This window comes from Tachyglossus aculeatus, chromosome 21 (genome assembly GCF_015852505.1).
Source record: "Tachyglossus aculeatus isolate mTacAcu1 chromosome 21, mTacAcu1.pri, whole genome shotgun sequence".
In the NCBI taxonomy this organism is placed as follows: Eukaryota; Metazoa; Chordata; class Mammalia; order Monotremata; family Tachyglossidae; genus Tachyglossus; species Tachyglossus aculeatus.
In genome coordinates, this window is record NC_052086.1 from 60402168 (window position 1) to 60426771 (window position 24604).

The window sequence follows — 24604 nt, forward strand, 5'->3', positions numbered from 1 at the left end:
GGCACATTAACAAATATCATTTAGAAAAACCTAAAGGAGGCTCTGAGCAAGGCTTGAGATGCCACTGTGGATGGTGTGGATGGCCACTGTGGAGGAGCCCTCCCTCTGCCCATCCGCCAAGCTAGCTCTCTTCCTCCCTTCAAGGCCCTAATGAGAGCTCACCTCCTCCAGGAGGCCTTCCCAGACTGAGCCCCTTCCTTCCCCTCCCCCTCGTCCCCCTCTCCATCCCCCCCTTCTTACCTCCTTCCCTTCCCCACAGCACCTGTATATATGTATATATGTTTGTACATATTTATTACTCTATTTTACTTGTACATATCTATTCTATTTATTTTATTTTGTTAGTATGTTTGGTTTTGTTCTCTGTCTCCCCCTTTTAGACTGTGAGCCCACTGTTGGGTAGGGACTGTCTCTATATGTTGCCAATTTGTACTTCCCAAGCGCTTAGTGCAGTGCTCTGCACATAGTAAGCGCTCAATAAATACGATTGATGATGATGATGATGGTGGTGGTGGGAGGCAGACAGTAATGATGGAAACCCCAGCTGGGCCAAAGTGTTGGGGGACCACTCCTAGGCCATCCCAGGACTACCCCCTCCTTGTTTCTCTTCAGCAAGAACAGGGAGAGGTGTCACTCAGCGCCCTGCCCACTGCAGCTCTGGCAGACGGCTCAGGCCAGGTTTCCTGCTGGGACGCTCTACAGTCCCAGAAACCAGGATAAGCCTACGTGCTCGCCTCTGTTCTGCCCACTTCCCACACCAGCGCTGACTCAGACTGGATTGCCTGCCTTGGTCGGGGTGGTCTATGGAGGCTGAGACGGCAGCACTGATGCAGGGCCGAGAGGTGGGACTCCATGGAACTGGGGATCCCTAAGTCAGCACGTGATCTTGCTTAGGGCAGGTAGCATGGGGCAGTTGTCCTGCCTCTCCCCTGCCCTTTGGCCCTGTAACTCCAGGACGCCCCTGATTTAGAAGAGTGGAAACCCCCTCAATCATTCCTTGTCACAAGCGGGTCATTTAGAGTCTCAACAAATCCTCATTAGGGAAGATACTGGCTGCCCTGCTTAGGGTTAACTCTTATAATAAGGTATTTTCAGCGTCTATATTTGCAGGGCCTTGGCAGGAGGGCTAGAGAGCCTGCTGGAGGGCAGGAACAGTTGCTGAGGCACAGAGTGGCACATTGACTTGTGAGTGCAAAAAGCTGGGCATGGATCTGTCTCTAAAGGCAGAGAGCCAGGCGAAGACTGAAGCTCCTGGAACCTTTTGGGGAACGGTGATTTCAGCGCAGTTGTCCGGGGGCTTGTCTGGTGCGTTACAGGCATTTGTGAAGATGAACTGTCAGAAACAGAAGAGCCCTGAACCCCTCCACCCTCAACAAGTCTCCCCGACTAAATTTCCAAAAGCTTCACCTGCACATCCCCAATCCCCTGAAAGAACCCAGTTCCTAACCTTTTCTTTAGAGGAGCTTGACTGGCTGTTATTTATAATTTTGCCACTGCTACTAGCAGTTATTGGTTTTGTTCTTTTTGGGGGTGTGGGGGTGGTGCAGGTGTGTTTGTATGTTTGCCATATCATCTGTAAAAGGAGGTGGACTGTTTGAAGGGGAATTGGCCATATTAAAAGGGTATGGGTGACCTTTTTGGAGAGATAGAGGAGATTGCTTGGATGAGAAAATAGATCCCTTTGTGTGGTCCCTTCCAGCCTTCTTTGAACAAGCCCTTCAACCCTTGTTACCCAGAGCTGGCTGTGCCAGGTGTGATGTAGGCAGGTGCCCTAATGAAAGTCCAAGATCAGCCCATGGTGGGCAAGGAACGTATCTACTAACCCTGTTATATTGTACTCTCCCAAGCATCTAGTACAGTGTTCTGCACACAGTAAGTGCTCAATAATATGTATATATGTATGTCACCTGTGTATATGTATACCACCTGTATATATGTTTGTACGTATTTATTACTCTATTTTACTTGTACATATTTATTCCATTTATTTTATTTTGTTAATATGTTTCGTTTTGTTGTCTGTCTCCCCCTTCTAGACTGTAAGCCCGCTGTTGGGTAGGGACCGTCTCTATATGTTGCCAACTTGTACTTCCCAAGTGCTTAGTACAGTGCTCTACACACAGTAAGCGCTCAATAAATCCGATTGAATGAATGAATGAATAAAGATTATTAAGATCTTTCCCTGGCTGGCACCAAGCAGGACTCCTCTGGAATTCAGTGTTCTTCACACAGCGCTCAATAAATACCATTGATTGATTTTCGGTGTCACTGATTGCGTGTCTGGCCCAGGACACTTATAACTGCCCCATAAGGACTTTTGCACTGCTGCTTGGCTGGCAGGCCTGGTCAGTTTCAGGCAATGCCCAGGCTAGGTACTAAAAAATTTGTCCAGTTTGAAGAAATGCTCCTGAAAAGTGGAGGAACCTGGAGAAAGGGCCTAGGAGTCTGCAGAAGAATTTGTTCCCATCTACTAAATGGCTCCCAGAAGATGAGCCGCATTGGCCCACCAGCCAGGGAGACCAGGAATACAAATGAATCTTGTATTTATTGAGTGCTTATTATATGCAGAACACTCTACTAAGTGCTTGGGAGAGTATAATATAAAAGAGTTGGTAGGCCCGTTCCCTGCCCACAACTAGAACTTACGGACTAGATGGGGAGACGGGATAAAGGACAGACTGTGAGCTCATTGTGGGAAGGGAGTATGTCTGTCTGTTGTTGTACTGTACTCTCCCAGGCACTTAGTACAGTGCTTTGCACACAAAAAGTGCTCAATAAATATGATCAAATGAATGAGGGAGAGAAGTGTAGCCCACCAGGCAGACCCAGAGGGTGGGAAACACGCAGGGATAGAGTGGGCTTGAGTTACTCTGTTGAGCTGGAATAGACTACATTTCTAAATTGCAGACAGGTCTCAGGGTGACCGTTTGGAATCCGTGTCTCTGCCCTTTGCATTCTTCTTAGCCTGACAATCTTGCTTGGAGTTCAGTGCCTAACTTCTTCCTAACTCACCTGGAAGGTTAATTTCAAATTCACCCACAGCTCTCCCCCGACCCCTTTTTCCCCTGATTAAGCCAGAACGATATCCACACCTGCAGCTGGCTCAGACGTGATGCTTCCTAACTTCCCGTCCCCTCAGCTCTGACATGCCAGTCTTCAACCTTCCTTCACATCTCTCCCCCTCATCAATGATGTCCTCCAGTGGTCTGCTTCCCTATTAGCCATCGGGGGAACATTACTAATTCTTAAGTGCATCCAGGGTAGATGTCAGCGCACTTTTGATTTGCTCAGTTAGAGATGAATGGGGCCTCTGGGCCCACTCCTTCCGCCCCAGACCCAGGGGTTTGCCGTCCCTTTGTGTCGGCAAGAAGACATCCCATTTGTCTGCCAGCAGGAGTGGGGAGGCAACGAGGTAGCCACTCATCGTGTTCGATGGGTAACCTCTGGGTCTTTCCGCACTGCAGTGCTGCCTGCTCTCCAGTCTAGTAATGCAAAGACAGTTTCTCGGCAGCTCACACCTGTCCTCAGTTAACCACTCAACTCCCCCCATGGAAAGAGAACACCAGCCCCAGCTCTATACCTGGAGCTGCTCCCCTTTGCTCAGTCTCTGGATGGAATCCAGCATGGTGTGGTGGATGGAGCACAGGCCTGAGAGTCCGAAGGTCATGGGTTCTAATCCTGTCTCTGCCACTGTGACCTTGGGCAAGGCACTTCACTTCTCTGGCCTTCAGTTTCCCCATCTGTAAAATGGGGATTGAGACTGTGAGCCCCTAAAGGGACGGGGACTGTGTCCAACCCAATTTGCTTGTTGGCACCTGAGCCCTTAGTACATTGCCTGACACATAGTGAGTGCTTAAGAAATGCCACAATTAGTCCCTTTCCTTTTCTCCAGGATATCTTGCTTCCTGTTGCTGCATGCTCTGTGTGCATTGAGACCTGCTTCTGGAGGAAGTCTTACAGCCCCACTATCACTAAATATTGCAGTCTGGCTTTTAGGGACTTAGCCTGTCAGCTCGTTATGGACAGGGAACATAACTACAAACTCGTTAGTTCGTACTCTCCCAAGCGCTTAGTACAGCGCTCTGCACACGGAAAGTACTCAAGAAACACAAGCAGAAGGAGCGTGGCTTGGTGGATAGAGCACAGGCCTGGGAATCAGAAGGACCTGGATTCTAATCCTGGCTCTGCCACTCATCTGTTGTGTGACCTTGGGCAAGTCACTTCACTTCTCTGTGCCTCAGTTACCTCATCGGTAAAATGGAGATTAAGACTGTGAGCCTTGTGTTGGACAGGGACTGTGTCCAGCCTGACAACCTTGTATCTACCACGGTACTTAGTACAGTGCCTGGCACATAGTAAGCGCTTAACAAATGCCATTTAAAAAATGTGTAGGGCTTGAGAGGCCTCTGTACTGATTCCTGGAAGGGTTGGACTGTCCCTCGGGGCAGCAGGCTTCTATATAACCCACAGCGAGGGAGTCATGCAAGTGTCGTGGGAAAGCCAAGCAGTAGAGAGCCAGCATGGTGGAAGTTGGAAAAGGAGAGGCAGGGGGGAACCAGCTGTTTTGCTGAAACTCCCCATGTTTGTGCAGTAGTTTCTGATAATTTACGACCTGGTTGTATTAAAAGTAGTAAACTTAACAGTTCTGAGACGTTCCTCACGATTCTAAGATTGCTCCATGCTGGCATAGCTAGTTGTAACAAAGCTATCAGTTCTATTTCTCATTGCCAGTGCGGTAAAGCAGGGCTGCATTGAGCACGTCCAGTCCTACTCGTTGAATTTTATACAGCCGTAATGGAGGGGCCAACAAGAGACTTGGGTGCCAGGGATGGAATTAACTTCCAGCTCTCTGGGAAGGCTTCCGCCTCAAAAGGCTCCAAGCATCCTCAAAAGTTACTGTGCTCAGTTGGCTGGACCTTAGAGGCAAACATTCAAGGCAACTGGCTCTGCAGGGAAAAAGTGGCAGGGTGGACTAACAATAGGTTTGAAGAAAACTGGGTTGGAAGAACCCTACCCAGGATCAAAGATCTCCATCGACCATTCAAACTAAGCATCATCGTCGAACTTAGTACTTTCTCCACCAGTGCAACAGAAGACAAAAAAGTAGAAAATGTCAAGAAGGCAAGAATATCCTTCAGGATGCCGTTAGGTAGCACGTGGCATCCGGCTTCAGGCCACGCTGAAGATCCACAAAGCAATAGTGTTCTCCATGCTGTGAGAGCTCAACTAATCACATCTAGTGCTTTGAGCAGGTCCATCAATGTCTCGTGTATCTTCAGCGTCATTTCTCTGGATGGGATTTGAAAGAGAATGAATTTCATAATAGTATTGCATGTAATAATGACGGCATTTGTTAAGTGCTTACTATGTGCAAAGCTCTGTTCTAAGCACTGGGGTAGACACAAGGTAATCAGATTGTCCCACGTGGGGCTCACAGTCTTCATCCCCATTTACAGATGAGGTAACTGAGGCACTGAGAAGTTGTGACTTGCCCAAGGTCACACAGCTGACGGTTGGCGGAGCCGGGATTTGAACCCATGACCTCTGACTCCCAAGCCCGAGCTCTTCCCATTAAGCCACGCTGCTTCTCTACACTATACACTTATTCCATGTCAAGCACTCTGCTAAGCACTGGGGCAGATGGAGCACATTTAGTTGGAGGCTGACCATGTCCAACACAGAGCTCACAGTGTATGGAGGAGTGGGAACAGTTATTGAATCCCCATTTTTACCGGTCTGGTAACCGAGCCACTGAGAACCCCAGCACTTAGTACAGTGCCTGGAGCATAGGAAGTGCTTAACTTTTTTTATTTTGGGCGGTGGTATTTAATTAACTCACACAGCTGACAAATGGAGCCGATATTAGAACCCAGGTCCTCTGCCCCTCAGGCCTGTGCACTTACCACTAGACCACACTGCTTCCTTGACAGTAGAAAACCCCAAACAGAGTAGAGATGAGCCAACCAAAAAGTCTAAGGATGCAGTAAAGAACAGTCTCAGAGAATGCAGCATCACACCTGAATTTGGGGAGACACCTGTGACCCACCCGCTGGCGTGGCACACCTCCAGTCAAGGGGGGAATGACTGTTAGGAGCAGTTCCTCTCCACCCTGTCCTCCGTCTCCACCTTCTTTCACTCCTCCCTGCTGTCCCAGGGGTCTCTGGCAGAGTGTCGCATTGAGGAAATCCAGTGCCCAGGGCAGGCTAAGTCGCCAGACTAGAGGAGAGGGAGGGTGGGAGGTAAGCAGGGCAGGGAGATTTGCCTCCCGAAATAGCATTTCTCCGTCAGTCCTGAAGTGCCTGTGGTAATTACACAAGCAAATTAAGCTAACACTCCTCCTGAGAATTGCAGGGCTTCTGAAGGCCTCTGCTTTAAAGGTCCTGTAATTAAGGATGAGTTGGTGTGGTTGGATTCTTCTTCGTGTCAAAAGATGCCGGGATTAGAAGGTGTACCTCTTCTGCAGTGTGTTAAGACCCCGAGGAGAAATCACCGTGCAGGCTCTTCTCACTTCTCTGTCTCTGCAGAGAGGAGGAGCCACCCAGGCCTTTCCTGGGTTCTTTAATCCGCAGATCCCCGGAAATGCCTCCGCTCAGGAAGGGTTGCCAGGAGGCAGTGATGTGATGGTTGAACTGTGGGAGGGCAACATATTTAGGGCATGGGTGAGGACTGGAGGAAGTCAGGGAGAGGGCGAACAGGCCCGCCACGGCCCTTGACCTGGGTGGAAGTAACTCCTGGGAGAGATGCTGAGGAGGACAGGAGCATTTCTGTGTGCTCAGCACTTTCTTTCCAAGGTGGTGGGTTCCGTCTCCTGATTTCGAAGCCTTAGGGGACGATCTCGCCCTACAGCCGAGCTCGAGAACACAAGGAAAACTGGGACGGTGAAGAAACACCGATTTCATGAGCCTGATGTCTGCTTTCAGGTGCCATTGCCCAGGGGCCTTTATTTGGGAGCACCCGATGCCACTCCCCCAATCTGGAGCCAGAAACTCTGGTTCGCCTGGCTCTGGTCTGCACACCTCTATCCCAGGCCAGGAGTAACAAAGCAGCAGGTCAGGGAGAAGAGTCCAGTGCCTAGGGGAGGGGTCAGGACCCAAGGATTTGAGACTTTGAGGTACCAGATATGACTAGAGCTATTTAATCTTTCTGTCCATGGGTCAGGAGTAGTGACTTCCCTTCTGGTGACCCTGGAAGATCACTGTACTTGGAGGTTTTCTGTCTCTAAAGTGATAGAGTTGTGGATCTGCTTCACCCTCCCTTGTTAGTAAAGATAATAATAATAATGGCATTTATTAAGTGCTTACTATGTGCAAAGCACTGTTCTAAGCGCTGGGGAGGTTACAAGGTGATCAGGTTGTCCCACGGGGGGGGCTCAAAGTCTAAATCCCCATTTTACAGATGGGTAACTGAGGCACAGAGAAGTTGTGACTTGCCTAAGGTCACACAGCTGATAATTGGCGGAGCCAGGATTTGAACCCATGACCTCCAACTCCAAAGCCTACACTCTTTCCCTTGAGCCACGCTGCTTCTCTAATAATAAATATGAAACATTATATGATTATATATGATAATAATATGAAAGCTTTATTTGATTTGATGACAGCAGTGAGCAGAAACAGAACTGTCCAAGGCCTGTTCTTCATGCTTCCTGGTCTTAATGGATTGCTCTTCAAGGCCAAAATGTTCCCATCTCCCCATCGGCTTCATTTTCTCCTCTGGGGGGGCAGGAATGTTGTAAACCTGGGCCTCTTGATCCCAGGAGAGAGGGAACAAGCCCAAAGGGCTATGAATGAAGACTGCCCAATTGCCGCTAAAACATTCCAAGCTCTTGGGTGCCAGTGGGAGCAGAGCATAGAAGTAGGAGAGTTCATTCATTATTCACTCTTATAAGCACTTGGGAGACTACGCTACAACAATAAACAGACTCATTCCCTGCCCACAGGGAGCTTACTCTCTACAGGGGGAGACAGACATTAATATAAATACATTACAGATATGTACAGAAGTGCTGGGAGGGAGGCTGAATAAAGGGAGCAAGTCAGGGTGACACAGAAAGGAGTGGAAGAAGAGAAAAGGAGGTCTAGTCAGGGAAGGCATCTTGGAGGAGATGTGCCTTCGGTGAGGCTTTGAAGTAGGGGGGTTGAGGGGGAGAGTAATTGCCTGTGGAATATGAGGAGGGAGGGAGGGAGCTGGGGCTTGGGTTCAGGCCTCTGGCTTGGATTTATTCCCCAGTTGGCTGCTGTTACTTTTGTTCTGATATTGAAGAAAGCAGGGGGAAGGGCTTTTATCTGCTAGCATCAGCACTGGGCCTGAAGAAGTCTGCTCTGCAGCTGTCTTTCCCTGAAGAACTGCCTTGTGGTTGCCCCAGCTATGCTGCCTCATTCTGCACATGCTAGTTCCGGGGAGGTGTTTGATAGTTTGGTTAGGGAATTGGGGTCCCCTTTATCCTTCTGGGAGAGGGCATGAATCCTATGTTCTTCTCTGACGTAAATTCTTGCAGTTCACACGCCTAATGGCAAGAACCCTGCTGAGAGCTTCATTTTGTGACCCAGATGGAAGTCAGTCCTTCAGTCCCCGCTGGTTTCTATATAAAATAAAGAAAAAAGCATTTTCTCTTCAAGCCAGTTGGGCTTAGTGTTAATTGCAAGAAAGATGGAAGAACCCTGGCATCATGGAATAAATCTCCTCCTATTCCCGGGAATATGTGTTCTCGGGGACCAGTAGCTATTGCTCCGTGCTGTCAGTGTCATTAGAATCGTAAACCTCCCCCCTCCTTCCTGTGCAGCCAAAATGTGGGTCAGCACTCCTGCTGTGGGGAGTGTTTCAGCTCAGGCATTTCACAGCCTCGAGCTTTGGTCATTTCTAGGGGTCCAGTGCTTGGAGTGAAAGCCATGGGTTGACAGGTTCCCAGAGAAAGGGGCGAGTAGGAGAGAAAATGGGGTCGGGGAGGGGGCGGAATGGGGAAGTGAGAGAATAAATTGCAGGGGCAGCTCGGTGAGAGGGCATTTGCCCTTTAGGCTCATGTTGCCACACAGGATTCATAGCTTGCAACTCCAGCCTTGGGCAAATCCCATAGAAAGCAAGTTGATAACCATCATAATGATGGTATTTATTTAAAGGTTTACTTTGTGCCAGGCGCTGTACTAAGCACTGAGCAGATACAAGATAATCAGGCGCTGTACTAAGCGCTGAGCAGATACAAGATAATCAGGTTGGATAGAGTCTTTGTCCCACAAGGGGTTCCGAGTCTGAGGAGGAGGGAGAATGGATATTTAACCATGCCTTGAGTCAGTGGGTGAAATGGATCCAGGAGGCAGAGGGAAATGTGAAGAGTCAATGCATCCGTTTAGTAGGAAATCAAACCTTTTTAGGGCTAGGTCTGTTGTTCCAGTGTGACACCGATGTGGCTGGGCAGGCTTACCAATCAGTCAGTCAGTCAAACTTCCACCCCTCCTTCCCCACCTACTCCTCTCCTCAGCACAGGTCACTCATCTCCTTTCAGAGAGAAAAGGGAGAAGAGACCAGATAAAGGTATGACCCATCAAAATAAGCCCTTGTTCCGATCCGGGCCTTCTCGGCCCAAGCCGTGTTCCAGAACCTCTCCTGACTCTCACTGGGACTGGAGGCAGGCTGAGACCTCCATTTGGGGAAGAGGAAGGAAGCGTTGCTGGGCTTGTGCTTTATGTTCAGTTACCCAGTGGTCCCGTTGTTGGACTGAGGCCCATCGGGCCTTAAATGGAAGAGGCAGAGGTTGGCAGAGGCGTTGAAGAGCATCTAGGCTCAGCTTGAGCCTGGCTGGATTTCTGTGGGCCTAGCCTGGATCCAATCTTAGTGGGCTGTAGCTCCTTCCCTTCCCCACAGCACCTGTATATATGTATATATGTTTGTACATATTTATTACTCTATTTTATTTGTACATATCTGTTCTATTTATTTTATTTTGTTAGTATGTTTGGTTTTGTTCTCTGTCTCCCCCTTTTAGACTGTGAGCCCACTGGTGGGTAGGGACTGTCTCTATATGTTGCCAATTTGTACTTCCCAAGCGCTTAGTACAGTGCTCTGCACATAGTAAGCGCTCAATAAATACGATTGATGATGATGATGATGACTTGTGAGCTTTCCCCTAACCTGCCCACTACCCACTCACCAACTCTTTTTTTTTCTCTCTCTCTGTCTCTCCTTCTCTCCCAGCGCTGGCATCGCCGTCGGATTTTATGGCAATGGGGAGACCAGTGATGGGATCCACCGACTCACATATTCACTCCGACATGCCAACCGCACAGTGGCAGGAGTCCAGGATCGGGTGAGTGCAGGGAGGGGATAACAACCCTTCGGAGAATCCCTCAGCTCCTCCTCTCTTTCTACCGTAGCCCAGATGCAAGGGGACGGGGCTGCTGTGGCCTTTGAGAAGCAGCGTGGCTCAGTGGAAAGAGCAGGGGCTTTGGAGTCAGAGGTCATGGGTTCAAATCCCAGGTCTGCCAACTGTCAGCTGTGTGATTTTGGGCAAGTCACCTAACTGCTCTGGGCCTCAGTTACCTCATCTGTAAAATGGGGATTAAGACTGTGAGCCGCCTGTGGGACAATCTGATCACCTTTTAACCTCCCCAGCACTTAGAACAGTGCTTTGCACATAATAAGCGCTTAATAAATGCCATTATCATTATTGTTATTATTACTATTTATAGGGAGAGGCTTTGCCTAATCCTTTTCTCCCAGCCCTTCCCCAACGTCTTGAGTCTGTTTGTGTGTAAGGGCAGTGTGTACACCAGCTTCCCATTAACACTCCCTATGAAAAAGTGGCAGGAACAGAGCACTATTGTTACTCTGAGTTGTAGCCATGCCCATTTGACAGGCATCCAATAGCTGCTCCCCAGCCTTTGTGCAGCAAGTGGCCTTTGGGTTGGGTGTGGGGTGCTCCAGGGACTGTTCATGGACGGGTGGCTCTTATTATCCCAGAGTTTTTTTCGTCTCAGATACTTTTTATTAGTCGTCACCACCCCCAGCTAGTGTGCTCAGCACTGCAGCTCCTGCCGTCTTGGTGCGTGTTTAGTTCCACCTGGGTTTTCACAGGGGAGAGAGTCTCTGCCGAGTCACGGGATTTCGCCAGCAAAGTGAATCCTGCTGATCCAAATAAGCTCCTCCCCAAGCCCTCTTCCCTCGGTCGGTCTTTTCAGAGAGAGGTGAAAGGTTCTGGGCTGACCAGACCGGCTCTGAGTGGTTAGGGGAGGGTTTTAGCCAGGAGGGAGCCCGGGCTTACTGGCTCCAGGTCCACTGACGGATCTCACCCTACACCGACTTGGGAGGTCTGAGTCCCAAGCGGGGACTGCCGTGTCAGCTGACTGTGCCATCTCCCGCTCTCCCCAGGTGGCCGACACAACCGTAGCTGTGAACCAGACCGTTGAGTCCAGCCTGCAGACTTTGGGGAAACTGTTTTCGAAGCAGACGGACTACCTTCACGTGGTCCAGAAACTCCAAGGCCTCCTGGATGAGCTGGTCCGGCAAACCGCCGATATTCCCTTCTGGAAGAACAAGGAGATCTCCCTGGAGGAAGTAGCCATTCAAATTGACCTGTATGACTGGTACAGGTGAGCCATTCCTAGGGTCTGTCCCTCTCTGGTCTACCCAAGGGCAGGTTAGTCTCCAGGTAGAGTAAAGCTCCCAGCTCGGTTGGGTCAGCAGGCCCAGCCCCTGGATGTTTGACTGGGCCTTCTGTTGTTTTTTTGCCAAAAGACACCGCAAACCAGCCAGGATTCTATCGCGGGACATGGGCCTTGGGGATTGGGCCTGTTTTGACTGCAGAATCCACCTAGATCTGAATCTCATCAGGACACTCGGTTGATTTGCCAGCTGTCGTACTTTGAGGAAATCTACCAAACCCCTGGCTTGTTCACCCCAGTGGTCCTGAAGCCTCTGTCTCCTTGACCCTTGTGTGTTCAGAGTTCTCAAGCTCTAAGACTTGAGTCCCTTGGATGCTTTCCCATTTTTATTTGGAGAATATGACTGCTTTCCCACAGCTGATAATTGAATAAACTCCCTCACCCTCAGGCCTACTTCTCTGCAGCATTTAGATACAAAGGTGGATGTCTCTTTGAGGCTGTCGGGGGTCTTTCCTAGGGTGTGGGGTTGGGTTAGTTGGATTGCATACATTTCCTCTCACAGAGCTGTTACTCGAGAACTGGGCTCTCCAAAGATGTCGGGGACAGGGCCTGTTGATCAACCTCAGTAGGGAAGGACTTGTGAGGGCACCGGCCTGAAAGTCAGAAGGATTTGGGTTCTAATCCCAGCTCCGCCACGTCTGCCTTATGACCTTGGGCAAGCCACTTAACTTCTCTGGGCCCCAGTTACCTCATCTGTCAAATGGGGATTAAGAGTGTGGGCCCCACTGTGCCCAACCTGATTAACTTGCATCTACCCCAGTGCTTAGAACAGTGCTTGGCAAATCCTAAGAGCTTAACAGGCACCATAATTATTATTATAATTATTGTCAGTATAGAGAAGCAGCGTGGCTCAGTGGAAGGAGCCCGGGCTTGGGAGTCAGAGGTCATGGGTTTTAATCCTGGCTCCGCCAGTTGTCAGCTGTGTGACTTAGGGCAAGTCGCTTAACTTCTCTGTGCCTGTTACCTCATCTGTAAAATGGTGAGCCCCATGTGGGACCACCTGATTACCTTATATCCCCCCAGTGCTTAGAACAGTGCTTGGCACATAGTAAGCGCTTTAAAATTCCATCGTTATTATTATTACTAGTTGAAGAAGCCAAGGGAACATTAGGTCTCACAGTTGAATTTGGCTCCTCACTTCCAGATCATCATCAAATTTATCGGGCACCTACTTGGGTGGCACTCAGCTGGGAGCCGTACAAAAGGAGTTAAACCAACATAGTCCCTACCCTGTAAGGGACTGTTACCTTAAAAAGATCTGAGTCCAGTTGCTCTCCCGTCTCTCTTCAGGTGGCTGGGGTACCTAGGCCTGCTCCTGTTCAATGTCCTCATATGTTTGCTTGTGCTGTTTGGGCTCATCCGCAACTCCAAGGCGATTCTAGTGGGGTAAGTGCTGGGCTGGGGGATGGAACAGTGCCAAGGGTAGAATGCTGCCAGCAGTTTCAACTGGACTGGGCTCTGGTGGGAATGAGTGGTTGGGCTTCAAGCCAAAAGGATTGTGGCTTTACAAGCCCTTTTAGAGAGCCACAGGCGGGAGAAAGACTGTGCTGCTTTTTGGGAATTCAAAACATATACAGCCCAAGTGTACGGGAGCAGAAGAATGGTCCTCCTCATCATCATCATCGTCAATCGTATTTATTGAGCGCTTACTGTGTGCAGAGCACTGTACTAAGCACTTGGGAAGTACAAATTGGCAACATATAGAGACAGTCCCTACCCAACAGTGGGCTCACAGTCTAAAAGGGGGAGACAGAGAACAAAACCAAACATACTAACAAAATAAAATAAATAGAGTAGATAGGTACAAGTAAAATAAATAGAGTAATAAATATGTACAAACATATATACATATATACAGGTGCTGTGGGGAAGGGAAGGAGGTAAGATGGGGGGGATGGAGAGGGGGACGAGGGGGAGAGGAAGGAAGGGGCTCAGTCTGGGAAGGCCTCCTGGAGGAGGTGAGCTCTCAGTAGGGCCTTGAAGGGAGGAAGAGAGCTAGCTTGGCGGATGGGCAGAGGGAGGGCATTCCAGGCCAGGGGGATGACGTGGGCCGGGGGTTGATGGCGGAACAGGCGAGAATCAATGGGAATGAGCAGAGGACTGCAGAGAGCAACTGAGGGTGGTCACTTAGGGAACGTTTTCCTCTGCAGAAGTCAGGTGGGGGCAAGCTACTGCCCAAGTGTTAACAACTAACTAGCCTTCTGTGATACCTTTCACCTCCAGTCATAAAGGAATGCACCTCTCAAAGGTGACTGCAGTACTGCCAGTGGCAAGGGTGACTTAGTAGCCTGGGCTTCGGGCCTTTTAAATGCCCAGAACTTGTGCATTCAGGTTCAAATCTACCAAGGTGGAGACTGCCCCCAGCAACCTTTATTTCCTGTAAGGAAAAAGACATTACAAAGCTTGGCCTGGTTGATTAAGGGTTTTATTTTTCATTCTGATTTTGCTTGGCCCTGATGTCAAGTATAGCTGGCTGAAGCAGGATAGCCTCATTCCTAATCTTGGGACTTGGGGTTGGAGACTTGACTGTCCTCAGTTATTCCAGGTTATCCTCACTCTCAGCCCTCCTTCTTCCTTCCCATTCAGTATAGTGTCCTTGAAAACTAGTTTCAGGTACACTTTAGTGAAGGCTAGTGGGAGTTAGGGCTCTGGCTAAGCCAAGGAGTGGGAACCCTGATGGGTTAGGAACTACCTGAGAAGCAGCATGGCCTAGTGGAAAGAACATAGTAAGCGCTTAACAAATACCATTAAAAAAAAAAAATTAATGAATGAATAAAGTTGTGAGCCCCCCGTGGGACAACCTGATCACCTTGTAACCTCCCCAGCGCTTAGAACAGTGCTTTGCACATAGTAAGCGCTTAACAAATACCATTAAAAAAAACAAAAAACACAGGCCTGGAGTCAGAGGACCTGGGTTCTAATCCCAGCTCTGCCACCTGTCTGCTGCGTGGCTTCGGACAAATCATTTCATTTCTCTGTGCCTCAGTTTCCTCATCATAAAATGGGGATTAAGACTGTGAGCCCCATGTGAAACAGGGACTGTGTCCAAACCAATTACCTTTTATCTACTTCGGTTCTCAGTACAGTGCCTGGCACATAGGAAGCGCTTAACAAATACAGTAATTGTTATTATTATTATATAGTGAAGAGAAACCCGAAAACAGAAATGGAAATGGTAGATATAGTTCTAATTCTGCTGTTGATTGTGGCATTTAGCTTAGGGAAAACTCCCCCAGTACCTAGTTCCTACTGCAACCAGGCTAGTACCAGATACTGTTTAGCTTTGGTTCTAGGGCCTCCCTCATTCTCTCGTCTGTTTGGATGGTCTCTTAGGTGAACACAAGTGGTGGTGGCTTGAGAAACCTTGATTTGCCCGGGTGTGCGGTGGGGCTCGGGTTTGGGTTTGCAGTACGTCCGTCTGGGGTTAGTTGTAAGCTCTTTAAGCAGTTGGAAAGGTCCACATGGAGCAGGCAGACGTTTTGAGGGTTAACTCCTGAGGTCAGGAGGGGAGAAGAATGGAAATGTCTGCCTTCCAACTTTTATACCGAGACTGAGTCATCTCCTGGCCCAGCTCTCAACAGCTGGAATCTGCACCCCGGAGCCGAGTTAGGTCATTCTCCCACCCAGCGAGCGAGGCGAGCAAGCAGTAGCCTGGCTGGATGAGACAGGGAGTGGGCAGAGGGAAACTTGGTTCCCAGGCAAGATTTCCAGATCTGACCTCTGCAGCTGGAGCTGCATCAGAATTCTCAACAGAGGTGCAATTGGCCACCATCGAAGCAGCTAATAAATATGCGCTTTCCTGTTTCCTGGGTCCCTGCCAGGAATCAGATTGCATTTCCTAATTCAGTTATTTCTGGACTTGGATAATCTCCCTCTCGGTCCCCTCCGCCTTTAGAATGGACGTGGGAATCAGAGGCGGAGCTGGGCAGCCCCCCACCCCTCCTCACCATCTCTTCTGTCCACAGGGTGTGTTTGCTGGGGGTGCTCGCCTTGATCATCAGCTGGGGAGCGCTGGGGCTGGAGCTTGCCGTTGCGGTGGTGAGTCACCCGGAATCCGGCATCACACTCAGTGCAGCTAGTTTTCCCGCACACAGGAAGCCAGCTCTTTCCCTACCCAGGCTGATTCACGGAAGTCTCATCGGGGCCTTCTGATTCCAGGAAGGCTCCTGGTCCTCTAGGGGGTCTAGCTCTCTTGGAAAAGCAACTGGGCTCCTACAAATTATTGCTACCTCTCATTTGCCTTTTGCTTCTTTCTCTCTCTCAAAGGGCTCTAGCGACTTTTGCGTTGACCCTGACACCTATGTGACTAAAATGGTGGAAGATCACTCAGTGCTCAGTTCAGGTGAGTCACACCTAGGAGCTTTTTAAGACATGGATCAGTTTTTATTACTGTGTAATCTTAGGTTCTGACACACTCTTCTGCAAAGACCATTGTTAGCAACTTGAGAACAGTAACCGTTTTTTTCCCCTCTTCTTTTTTAATGGTATTTGTTAAGCATTGTTCTAAGTGCTGGGGTAGATATACACTAATCAGGTTGAACATAATCCATGTTCCACGTGGGGCTCACGGTCTTAATCCCCATTTTACAGATGAGCTAGCTGAAGCCCTGAGAAGTGAAGTGACTTGCCCAAAGTTACACACCAGACAAGAGGTGGAGCGGGGATTAGAACCCAGGTCCTCCGACTTCCATGCCTGGGATCTTTCCCTTGGTTACGTTGCTTCTCTTCTTCTGTTAGCTCCCAAGCACTCTGCTTCCCGGTTCCCATCTTTTTGTCAGGATCCTTGGTTCTGAGGCCTGTCTTCCATTAGTGCATAAACTCCTTGAGGGCACGAACTGTCCCTGTTATTCCCCACAGCATGTAGTAGAGTGCTCTGAGCAAATTAGATGCTCAGTAAATACTGATAGTGATAGGAAGAGAGTATCCTGGGGAATCTAGTAATGGAATTGAAAGGAGAAGCTTGGCTAGCGTCATGGTGGCTGCTGGGCCTGTCTCTGTTCAGCTAGTTGAATGGATTGAGGTAGTTTTGGCTGATTTCTTCCTGACCTGCTTAGATGAGAACGCTCCAGCCTTCTTATAAAACCTGCTGGAGCGGGTCCTTTTAACAGTATAGTGAATTTTACTGAATAACCCTCTCTCTCTTCCTTGTCCCCTTAAATATCAAATCAGGCATGATCCCAAATAGCTTCTTTTCATGTTTAAGCACTCTCCCTGACCTTTATTTTTATGAAATGACTTCTCATTTCGCTGTGTTTTGTTAACCTTTTTTTAATGGCATTTAAGCGCTTACTAAGTGCTGGGTACTGTACTAAGCACTGGAGTAGATACAAGCTAATTAGGTTGGACACAGTCCCTGCCCCACATGGGGCTCACACTCTTAATCCCCTTTTACGGATGAGGTAGCAGAGGCACAGAGACGTTAAGTGACTTGTCCAGAGTCGCACAGCAGACAGGTGGCAGAGCCGATATTAGAACCCAGGTCTTTCCGATTCCCAGGCCTTGCTCCATCCACTAGACCACGCTGCTTTTCACTCCATGTTGTTCGTCCCCCAGCCCCAGCTCTGATCCTCAGAGAATGTTGGCCCCTTTCCCAGGGGATGATGCAGCAGCATCAGGTCATGACTCAGTGGTCGCCTGGATCGCAGGTTCTCTTTCCCTCCTGGAAGAGTAAGGCTTAGCTGATGCCTGTAAGACTAAATTGGCTGAAGAGCCTCATGAATTCTCCAACCCCTGAAGACCAGGGCTTGCTGGACTTGGAGAAACACTACTGGAAGAGACTCGTGAAGACGCAAAATGTCTGGAGATCAGCCGGAGACAGCTGGTCAGATTGAATGACTGTATTTCCACTGTAAAATCAGTCTGGGCTGCACTCCCACTGGCATGGGAAAGGACAGAGAGCATTCACTGGAGCAGAGGAAAGGGATTCTTTCAATAGCAATGATTCTCAGCTTGTATTTGCTGACTGGAACCCCCAACTTCAAAACAGTGCCAAGAATTCTGCCAGTGGGTTTAGCTGATTCTGTCCCCAGTATCCTCTGGGCTCCTCCAGAGGAAGAGAATCTGGCTGCTCTCGGGATCATTTGTCGGGCGTGGAAGCAGCGAGGCATTTGCAGGAAGAGGAATTCAGGGTAAATCAATATTTGTGACTGAAGCCATTTATTCCTGCAGGCTTTTGGGGGAAGCCTTTTATCATGTTATTGTAATGCGTTATTATATTTTTCATTAGTTCTCTCTAATATTTGGTATAAATGGGTTGGAGGTGCCCATTGGTGGCTTCTTATCAAGGAGAGCTTTCACCTGGAGTTCAGTGTTGAGTAGTTGAGAAATATTTGCTTAGGAAATGGAGCTTGGGAGGTGATGGTGTCTGTCTGTCTGCAGGGGATCTGAAGTGTCTCTGACTATAAACCTTGCTTTGACTTCTGGTTTGAGGGGTCCAAGTGGGTCACTCTCTTGAATGTCTTGATTGTTGGTGAGCAAGGTTTGCTGATTTCACTTCCAAAGGGCAACAGCCAATGCTGTAAGCTGAATAGGGATTGCAGGCAGTAATGATGAAACTGAAGGGGATGGCCTGGTTGCTCTGCCCAGTCCGCCAGTCTGTCCTGATCGCGTTTTCCCAATGACTATGCCCAGGGACTGCTCCCACTGCCAAGCGCAGAATAATAACTGTGGAATTTGTTGAGCGCTTACTATATGCCAAGCACTGTACTAAGCACTGTGGTAGAATATAATCAGGTCCCACGTGGGGGTCACAGTCTGAGAGAACAGGTACTGAATCTCCATTTTACAGATGAGGTAACTGAGACACAGAGAAGTGAAGTGACTTGCTCAAGGTCACAGAGCAGTAAGTGGCAGAGCTGGGATTAGAACCCAGGTCCTCTGGCTCCCGGGCCCTTGCTCTTTCCATTAGGCCATGTGGATTCCCAAAACGGTTGTGCTGGCGTACCCTTCTCCCAGTGCTGTGTTGGGGGACATTGGGAAGCTGAGGAGTGACTCCTAAAAGCCCAGCTCCGTGGTGCTAACCTTCTCTGTCGCTGGGCAGGAGAGGGGGCCCAGGACTTTGGGCAGTGTTGGCGCGTCAGGTCCTACTCATTCATTCATTCAATCATATTTATTGAGCGCTTACTGTGTGCAGAGCACCTAATAAATATGATTCATTTATTGATTGAGGGGGGTCATTGGTGACCGTAGAGAGCAGTTTCAATGGAGTCTTGCTTTGTCTGCTTTGTGGAGTCGCTTCCAACTCACAGCGACTCCATTGACACATCTCTTCCAGAATGCCCCACCTCCACCTGTAATCATTCCAGTAGTGTATTCATAGAGTTATCGTGGTAAAAATACGGAAGTGGTTTTCCATTGCCTTCTTTCCCATGAAAAACTCAAGTCTCCGCTCTCAACTCACTCCCATGCCGCTGCTGTCCAGCACCGGTGAGTTTTGACTTGTAACAGACTGCCTTCCGCTCGCTAGCCGCTGCCCAAGCTAGGAATGAAATGGGTAGACCTCTGCTTGACTCTCCCTTCCGTAGCCAAGACTGGTAGAGTACTGGCAACTCTCCAGGTGCGATCCTGAAAGAGGGTTGAATGGAGCGGAGGTGGAAGAAGACAGATTGTAGAGGATCGAGGAGAAAGTTGGAGGAGAGAAAATGGAAGCAGCAAGTGTAAATAACCTGTTGGAGATATCTCGACACTCTCCAGTAATGGTTGAGAGGGGACTTTTTTTAGGAGAGTAGACATCTGGGCATGTTTGAAAGCAGAGGGGATAGAGACATCAGCAAATGAGCGGTTGAAGATGGCAGGCAAGGAAGGAAAACTAGTAGCACAATTGCTTTTATAGGGTGTGATGGGATAGAGTTGAAGGAGCAGGTGGAGGGGTTAGATTTCATAAGCCAGCAGGAATTCTCCTTTTGAGAGGTGTCTGGTGAGGCAGGAGAAAAGCTGTGGGGAAGAGGGGAAGATTTTTCAATAGTTTATACCTGATGGTTTCCATTTTGCCAACAGAGTAGTTGGCAAAGTCATTAGGAACAAGGGAAGGGTGTGGTGCCCCTGGAAGCTTGAGAAAATTTCAAGTCAGGAATAGTCAGTGTGGGCAGTAGGCACGGGAGTCAGTAAGGGAGGAGAAGTTTTTCTGGGCAGGGGAGAAGGCAGAGTTATAACAAGAGGAAGAATTATTTTGACAGCCCAATAGGCTGTAATAACAATAATAATAATAACTTTATTTGTTAAGCACTTACTATATGCCAAGCACTGTACTAAGCGCTGGGGTGGATACAAGCAAATTGGGTTGGACACAGTCCTTGTCTCACGTCGGGCCTCACACTCTCAGTCCCCATTTTACAGATGAAGTAACTGAGGAACAGAGAAGTGAAGCGGCTTACCCAAGGCCACACAGCAGACAAGTGGCAGAGCCGGGATTAGAACCCATGACCTGAGTCCCAGGCCCTAGCTCTATCCACTATACCGTGCTGCCTCTCTTGTGAGCAGGGATCATGTGAACTAACTCTACTGTAGCCTCCCAAGAGCTTAGTATAGTGCTCTGTACAGAGTAAGTGCTCAATAAATACCAATTGATGGGTTGATTAAATCTAATTACATGCTTTGGTGATAATCCAGGCCCCTCTAGGTCTCTGTTTCGGTCTGCTCCTCAAATGGGCACAAACAGCACAAGGAGGAAACCTCCAATTGGTTCTGTCCTCCCCCTCGCCAGGCATGTGAACCTCCATCTCACTCAGAATTCACCCGCGGAGATGGTATCAGTGGTGCCAACATCGCCTTACGTAATGGTCTCTTACTGTTAAATGCCAAGCGCAGAGAGCGTTTATTTTTCGAGACGGGAGACTTGTTTTCTAGACTCGTCAGTCTCTTCCATAGGCCGTGGCTATTTTATCAGACGATTTGTTTCAGCCAAATTGAATCACAGGCTGCATGCAGTCTCAGAGCAACAAAGCGATGACCTGATATCTGTTTGGGGCTCTGTTGCCGCTTGCTGCTTCGGTTTTGTGCTGGAGTGAAAAGCCTTACTTTGCATTGGCTCTGCCCAATCTTGGCCCCGGAGAAAGCGCCTATCTCCGAACAAGCCCTGGTTTGTTCCCATTGAACCTTTGGTTTGCATGGTGCTGGCCCCGTCCCCGCCTCATTCACGACCAGCTGGCCCGACGGACTGGAGATGAGCCCCTCCAGGAGAAAGCAGATGGGAATCGCTTTTCAAGGCCCCTCTGAATGAGCGAGGCTTGCCCCTGAGTGAGAAGTGTGTTTACACCCTGCCTTTCTCTGTCAGTACCCTCCCACCCTGCCTTGCTTTGCTCTTCTCCCCCCACCAACTCTCATTTAAGTCCCTTTAACCAGAGAGATTTCCCTCTGCTAGTCACCAGAAGTAAGGATGTGGCACAGGGAAGGGATTCGGTTGAAGTCACTATGTACAAAGCACTGTTCTAAGCACTGGGGAGGTTACAAGGTGATCAGGTTGTCCCACGGGGGGCTCACAGTCTTAATCCCCATTTTACAAATGAGGTAACTGAGGCACAGAGAGGTTAAGTGACTTGCCCAAAGTCACGCAGCTGATAATTGGTGGTGCCGGGATTTGAACCCATGACCTCTGCCTCCAAAGCATGGGCTCTCTCCACTGAGCCATGTTGTCCGGTTGTCAGAAAGCCTGAGAGCCCTCCCGTTGAGAAGACTGAAATTCCGAGCAGAGGTTCACCCAAATTAGCACCCTCAGTCGTTTGCGGCCTCGAGGTGGGGGCCGGAAAATGCTGTAGGGAAAGGAAGAAAGTAGAGAAAGCCCAGGGGGGTGAGGTGTAATAACTGGGGAAGGCATTTCGAAGCGAAAACAGCAGGAGTTGGTGACTGAAGAGGGAGAAGGGAAAACGTCAAAACCCTGAGTTTGCCTGAAGGTGAAGAAGATACAGTAACAAGATGTAAGCTTGACCTAGAGTCTGACCCTGTGATAATAATAATAATAATGACGGTATTTCTTAAACGCTAGACAACCTTGTCTCAGGAACTGGCACTTGGGCTGTGGGGATGGTGAGTAGGTACACTCGGTAGCTCCCGAGTAAGGAGATTGACCGAACAGCCCCTTTATGAACTCACCTCATCCTATATCCCTCCATTCATTCAAACGTATTTATTGAGCACTTACTGTGTGCAGAGCACTGTACTAAGCGCTTGGGAAGTACAAGTTGGCAACATATAGAGACGGTCCCTACCCAACAGCGGGCTCACCGTCTAGAAGGGGGAGACAGACAACAAAACATATTAACAAAATAAAATAGAATATGTAAATATGTACAAGGAAAATAGAGTAATAAATCTGTACAAACATATATACAGGTGCTGTGGGGAGGGGAAGGTGGTAGGGCGGGGGGGGAGAGGAAGGAGGGGGCTCAGTCTGGGAAGGCCTTCTGGAGGAGGTGAGCTCTCAGTAGGGCTTTGAAGGGAGGAAGAGAGCTAGCTTGGTGGATGGGCAGAGGGAGGGCATTCCAGGCCAGGGGGAGGACGTGGGCCAGGGGTCGACGGCGGGACAGGCGACAATGAGGCACAGTGAGAAGGTTAGCGGCAGAGGAGCGGAGGGTGCGGGCTGGGCTGGAGAAGGAAAGAAGGGAGGTGAGGTAGGAGGGGGCGAGGTGATGGACAGCCTTGAAGCCGAGAGTGAGGAGTTTTTGCCTGATGTTTTTGCCTCCAGGCCTGAGACTCAATAGAAGGCCTGCGTATGTTGCCAGCTGTCTGTAGAGCTCTTCCCGGAACAGTGTAAAACTCAATCTTCAGTCCTCCAGTTGTGATGTGCAAAAGCTGTAGATTGAAGCAAAAAAAATGCATGCAATCGATTACAGTTGTAAAATCCGAGTAGTTTTTCTTACCTTCTGCTTCCACGATTAGCAGGATGGATTTTCCTTTTTAGAAGGAAAATACTGGGCCATCATTATTGTGTGTGATGAACGCAGCACCGAAGCAAGGTGAGACACTTAAACCGCAACTGCTGCAGAGCCAGAGTATCTCCCTGGTGTGAACAGCCTGGTGCAGTGTAAACCCATAGCCCGGGCACCGGCCGGCTCACACAAGATCCTTAGTAGCACAACCCATCGTGCTTTCGCCAAGCACCCTCTGAGTGGTGCTTCTTTTTCTTCAGGAACAGCTTCCCCAGCTTGAGTATGTCTGCAGAAATGTACGTCAAGTCACTGGGAGAGCTGGGAAAGACCCAATGAGCCCCCCCTCTCCCATCAAGCATGCAAATGCCTAAACCTTCCAGTAATAATAATAATAATGGGGTTTAACTGCTTATCATGTGCCAGGAACTGAACCAAGTCCTGGGGTAGATAGAAGATAAATCGGATTGGACACAGTCCCTACCCAACGGGGCTCTCAGTCTTAGTCCCCGTTTTACAAATGAAGTAACTGAGGCACAGAGAAGTTCAGTTACTTGCCCAAGGTCTCAGAGAAGACAGAAGGCAGAGCGGGCTTGGAATTCAGGTCCTCTGATTCCCGGCCCATGTTCTTTCCACCAGGCCACGCTGCTTCTCGTACATCCTTTTTAAAAAAGTGTAGCAGGCATGAATATTTCACATCTTCTCACATTACCTGTTCCAAGGACTAGTGCAGCTGGCCTTTGTGGGGAGGGGAGGGCATTCTTAATATGAAGGGGAAGTCTGTGCCCCAAAAGTGCTGTGGCTGGGCCATCTGTCATGAAGAGTAGGTATAGTGGGAGCCTCGGAAGCTTCCAGAATACATCATCGTTCCCCTAGTTGTTTAGTCAAGAGCAGCTTTTGCAGATGCCCTCATGGGTGCAGGACCACCTTCCTAGGCACTTGGGAACATCTAACTGAAGTTTGTTCCAGCTTCTCCCTTTCTGCTTTAATTCCCTCCTCTCACACTGGCTAGGCCAGAAGGGAAGACACACCCACCCGCAGTCACCCCGACAATCCCCAGGAAATAATCGGAGGATATGGAGGGCTGAAATGAAACTTCTAGCATCTCCCAGTATTTCACCACCCTGACAGTCAAGGAATTCTTGTCTCTAAGTCTCTCACTGTATTTTTAAGTCAGTCTGCTCTCGTTTGCTTTTCTGTGAACATGGCATTCGAATCCCTTAAATCCTAACCACTTTTCTGGGCCGTCTCGCGCTCAGATCCTTTGCTTATTCCAAGGGTTACAGTGTTCTTGCCTCCTCTCATTCCTATGTTAGGATCTAGTTGTCCAAAAGATCGAGACACAGAGTCCCCTTCCCTCCATTCTACCTGTCCTCAAACCATAGACTTTCTCTACTACTCTCCAAGGCCACATCACTGCCTGCCCCTCTCCAGAGCTCTGGCCAAGACTTGACTTTAGAGAGTTCAGGAAGTTGGTTGTGTGTGTGCGCATCCAGTCTTAGATTGGTCAGGAACAAGGATAAATTAATAGCCAGTCTTCGCTTTAAGTGCCCAGAGGGCAGTGACCTGGTCTGTTTAATTTCCTTTTTATCACAGCACCAGGGACAAGGGTGTGCTTCATAAATGTCTTTTGGGGAGGATGCCAGTCTCCTCCCCACAGTGCCAGGCTCCTCTCGCCCAGGTGACCTCCCCATTTGCCTGCACCGCTATGCTCCTTGCTCAGCTTCTGCTAATTGTAATTTAATGGCTGTGCTGAGCTGTAGACATAAGTTGTCCCAGAGAGAGAGAGATTCGGGAAGGGAGAGCTGGAGCAGCTGGCAAGAGCAGCCCCAGAGCAGGCTAATGAATTATAAATAACAGCTGTCAGGTCCTATTCCCTTCACGGAGGACCTGAGAGGCCATGCTGCTTCCCCCTCCCTCCAGCGAGCAGGATGACCCAGAGAGGAGCAGGCAGGATTCATGACAATGGCACCCAGAGAACTTTGCCCATCTCACTCAAAGACAGCGTGGCCTAGGGGAAAGAGCATGGGCCTGATAGTGAGAGGGCCTGTGTTCTAATCCCCCGACTCTGGCACTTGCCAGCTTTGTGAC

At 49.2% G+C, this 24604-nt stretch overlaps 1 protein-coding gene and 1 non-coding gene across 3 annotated transcripts in view; one reads left to right on the plus strand and one right to left on the minus strand.

Moving 5' to 3' along the window:
* The window catches only part of TTYH3 (tweety family member 3), a 120233-nt gene that overhangs the window by 77215 nt on the left and 18414 nt on the right, over positions 1-24604 (plus strand). For both annotated transcript variants that reach the window (XM_038763224.1, XM_038763225.1), the window contains exons 3-7: positions 10189-10300; positions 11362-11582; positions 12945-13040; positions 15620-15692; positions 15921-15996. In XM_038763224.1, the coding sequence (XP_038619152.1) occupies positions 10189-10300; positions 11362-11582; positions 12945-13040; positions 15620-15692; positions 15921-15996 (578 nt within the window). The remainder of the gene's footprint in view (positions 1-10188; positions 10301-11361; positions 11583-12944; positions 13041-15619; positions 15693-15920; positions 15997-24604) is intronic.
* On the minus strand, positions 19090-19227 carry LOC119943001. Its single transcript, XR_005455490.1, has one exon. It is a non-coding gene; the product is annotated as a small nucleolar RNA SNORA7 (small nucleolar RNA).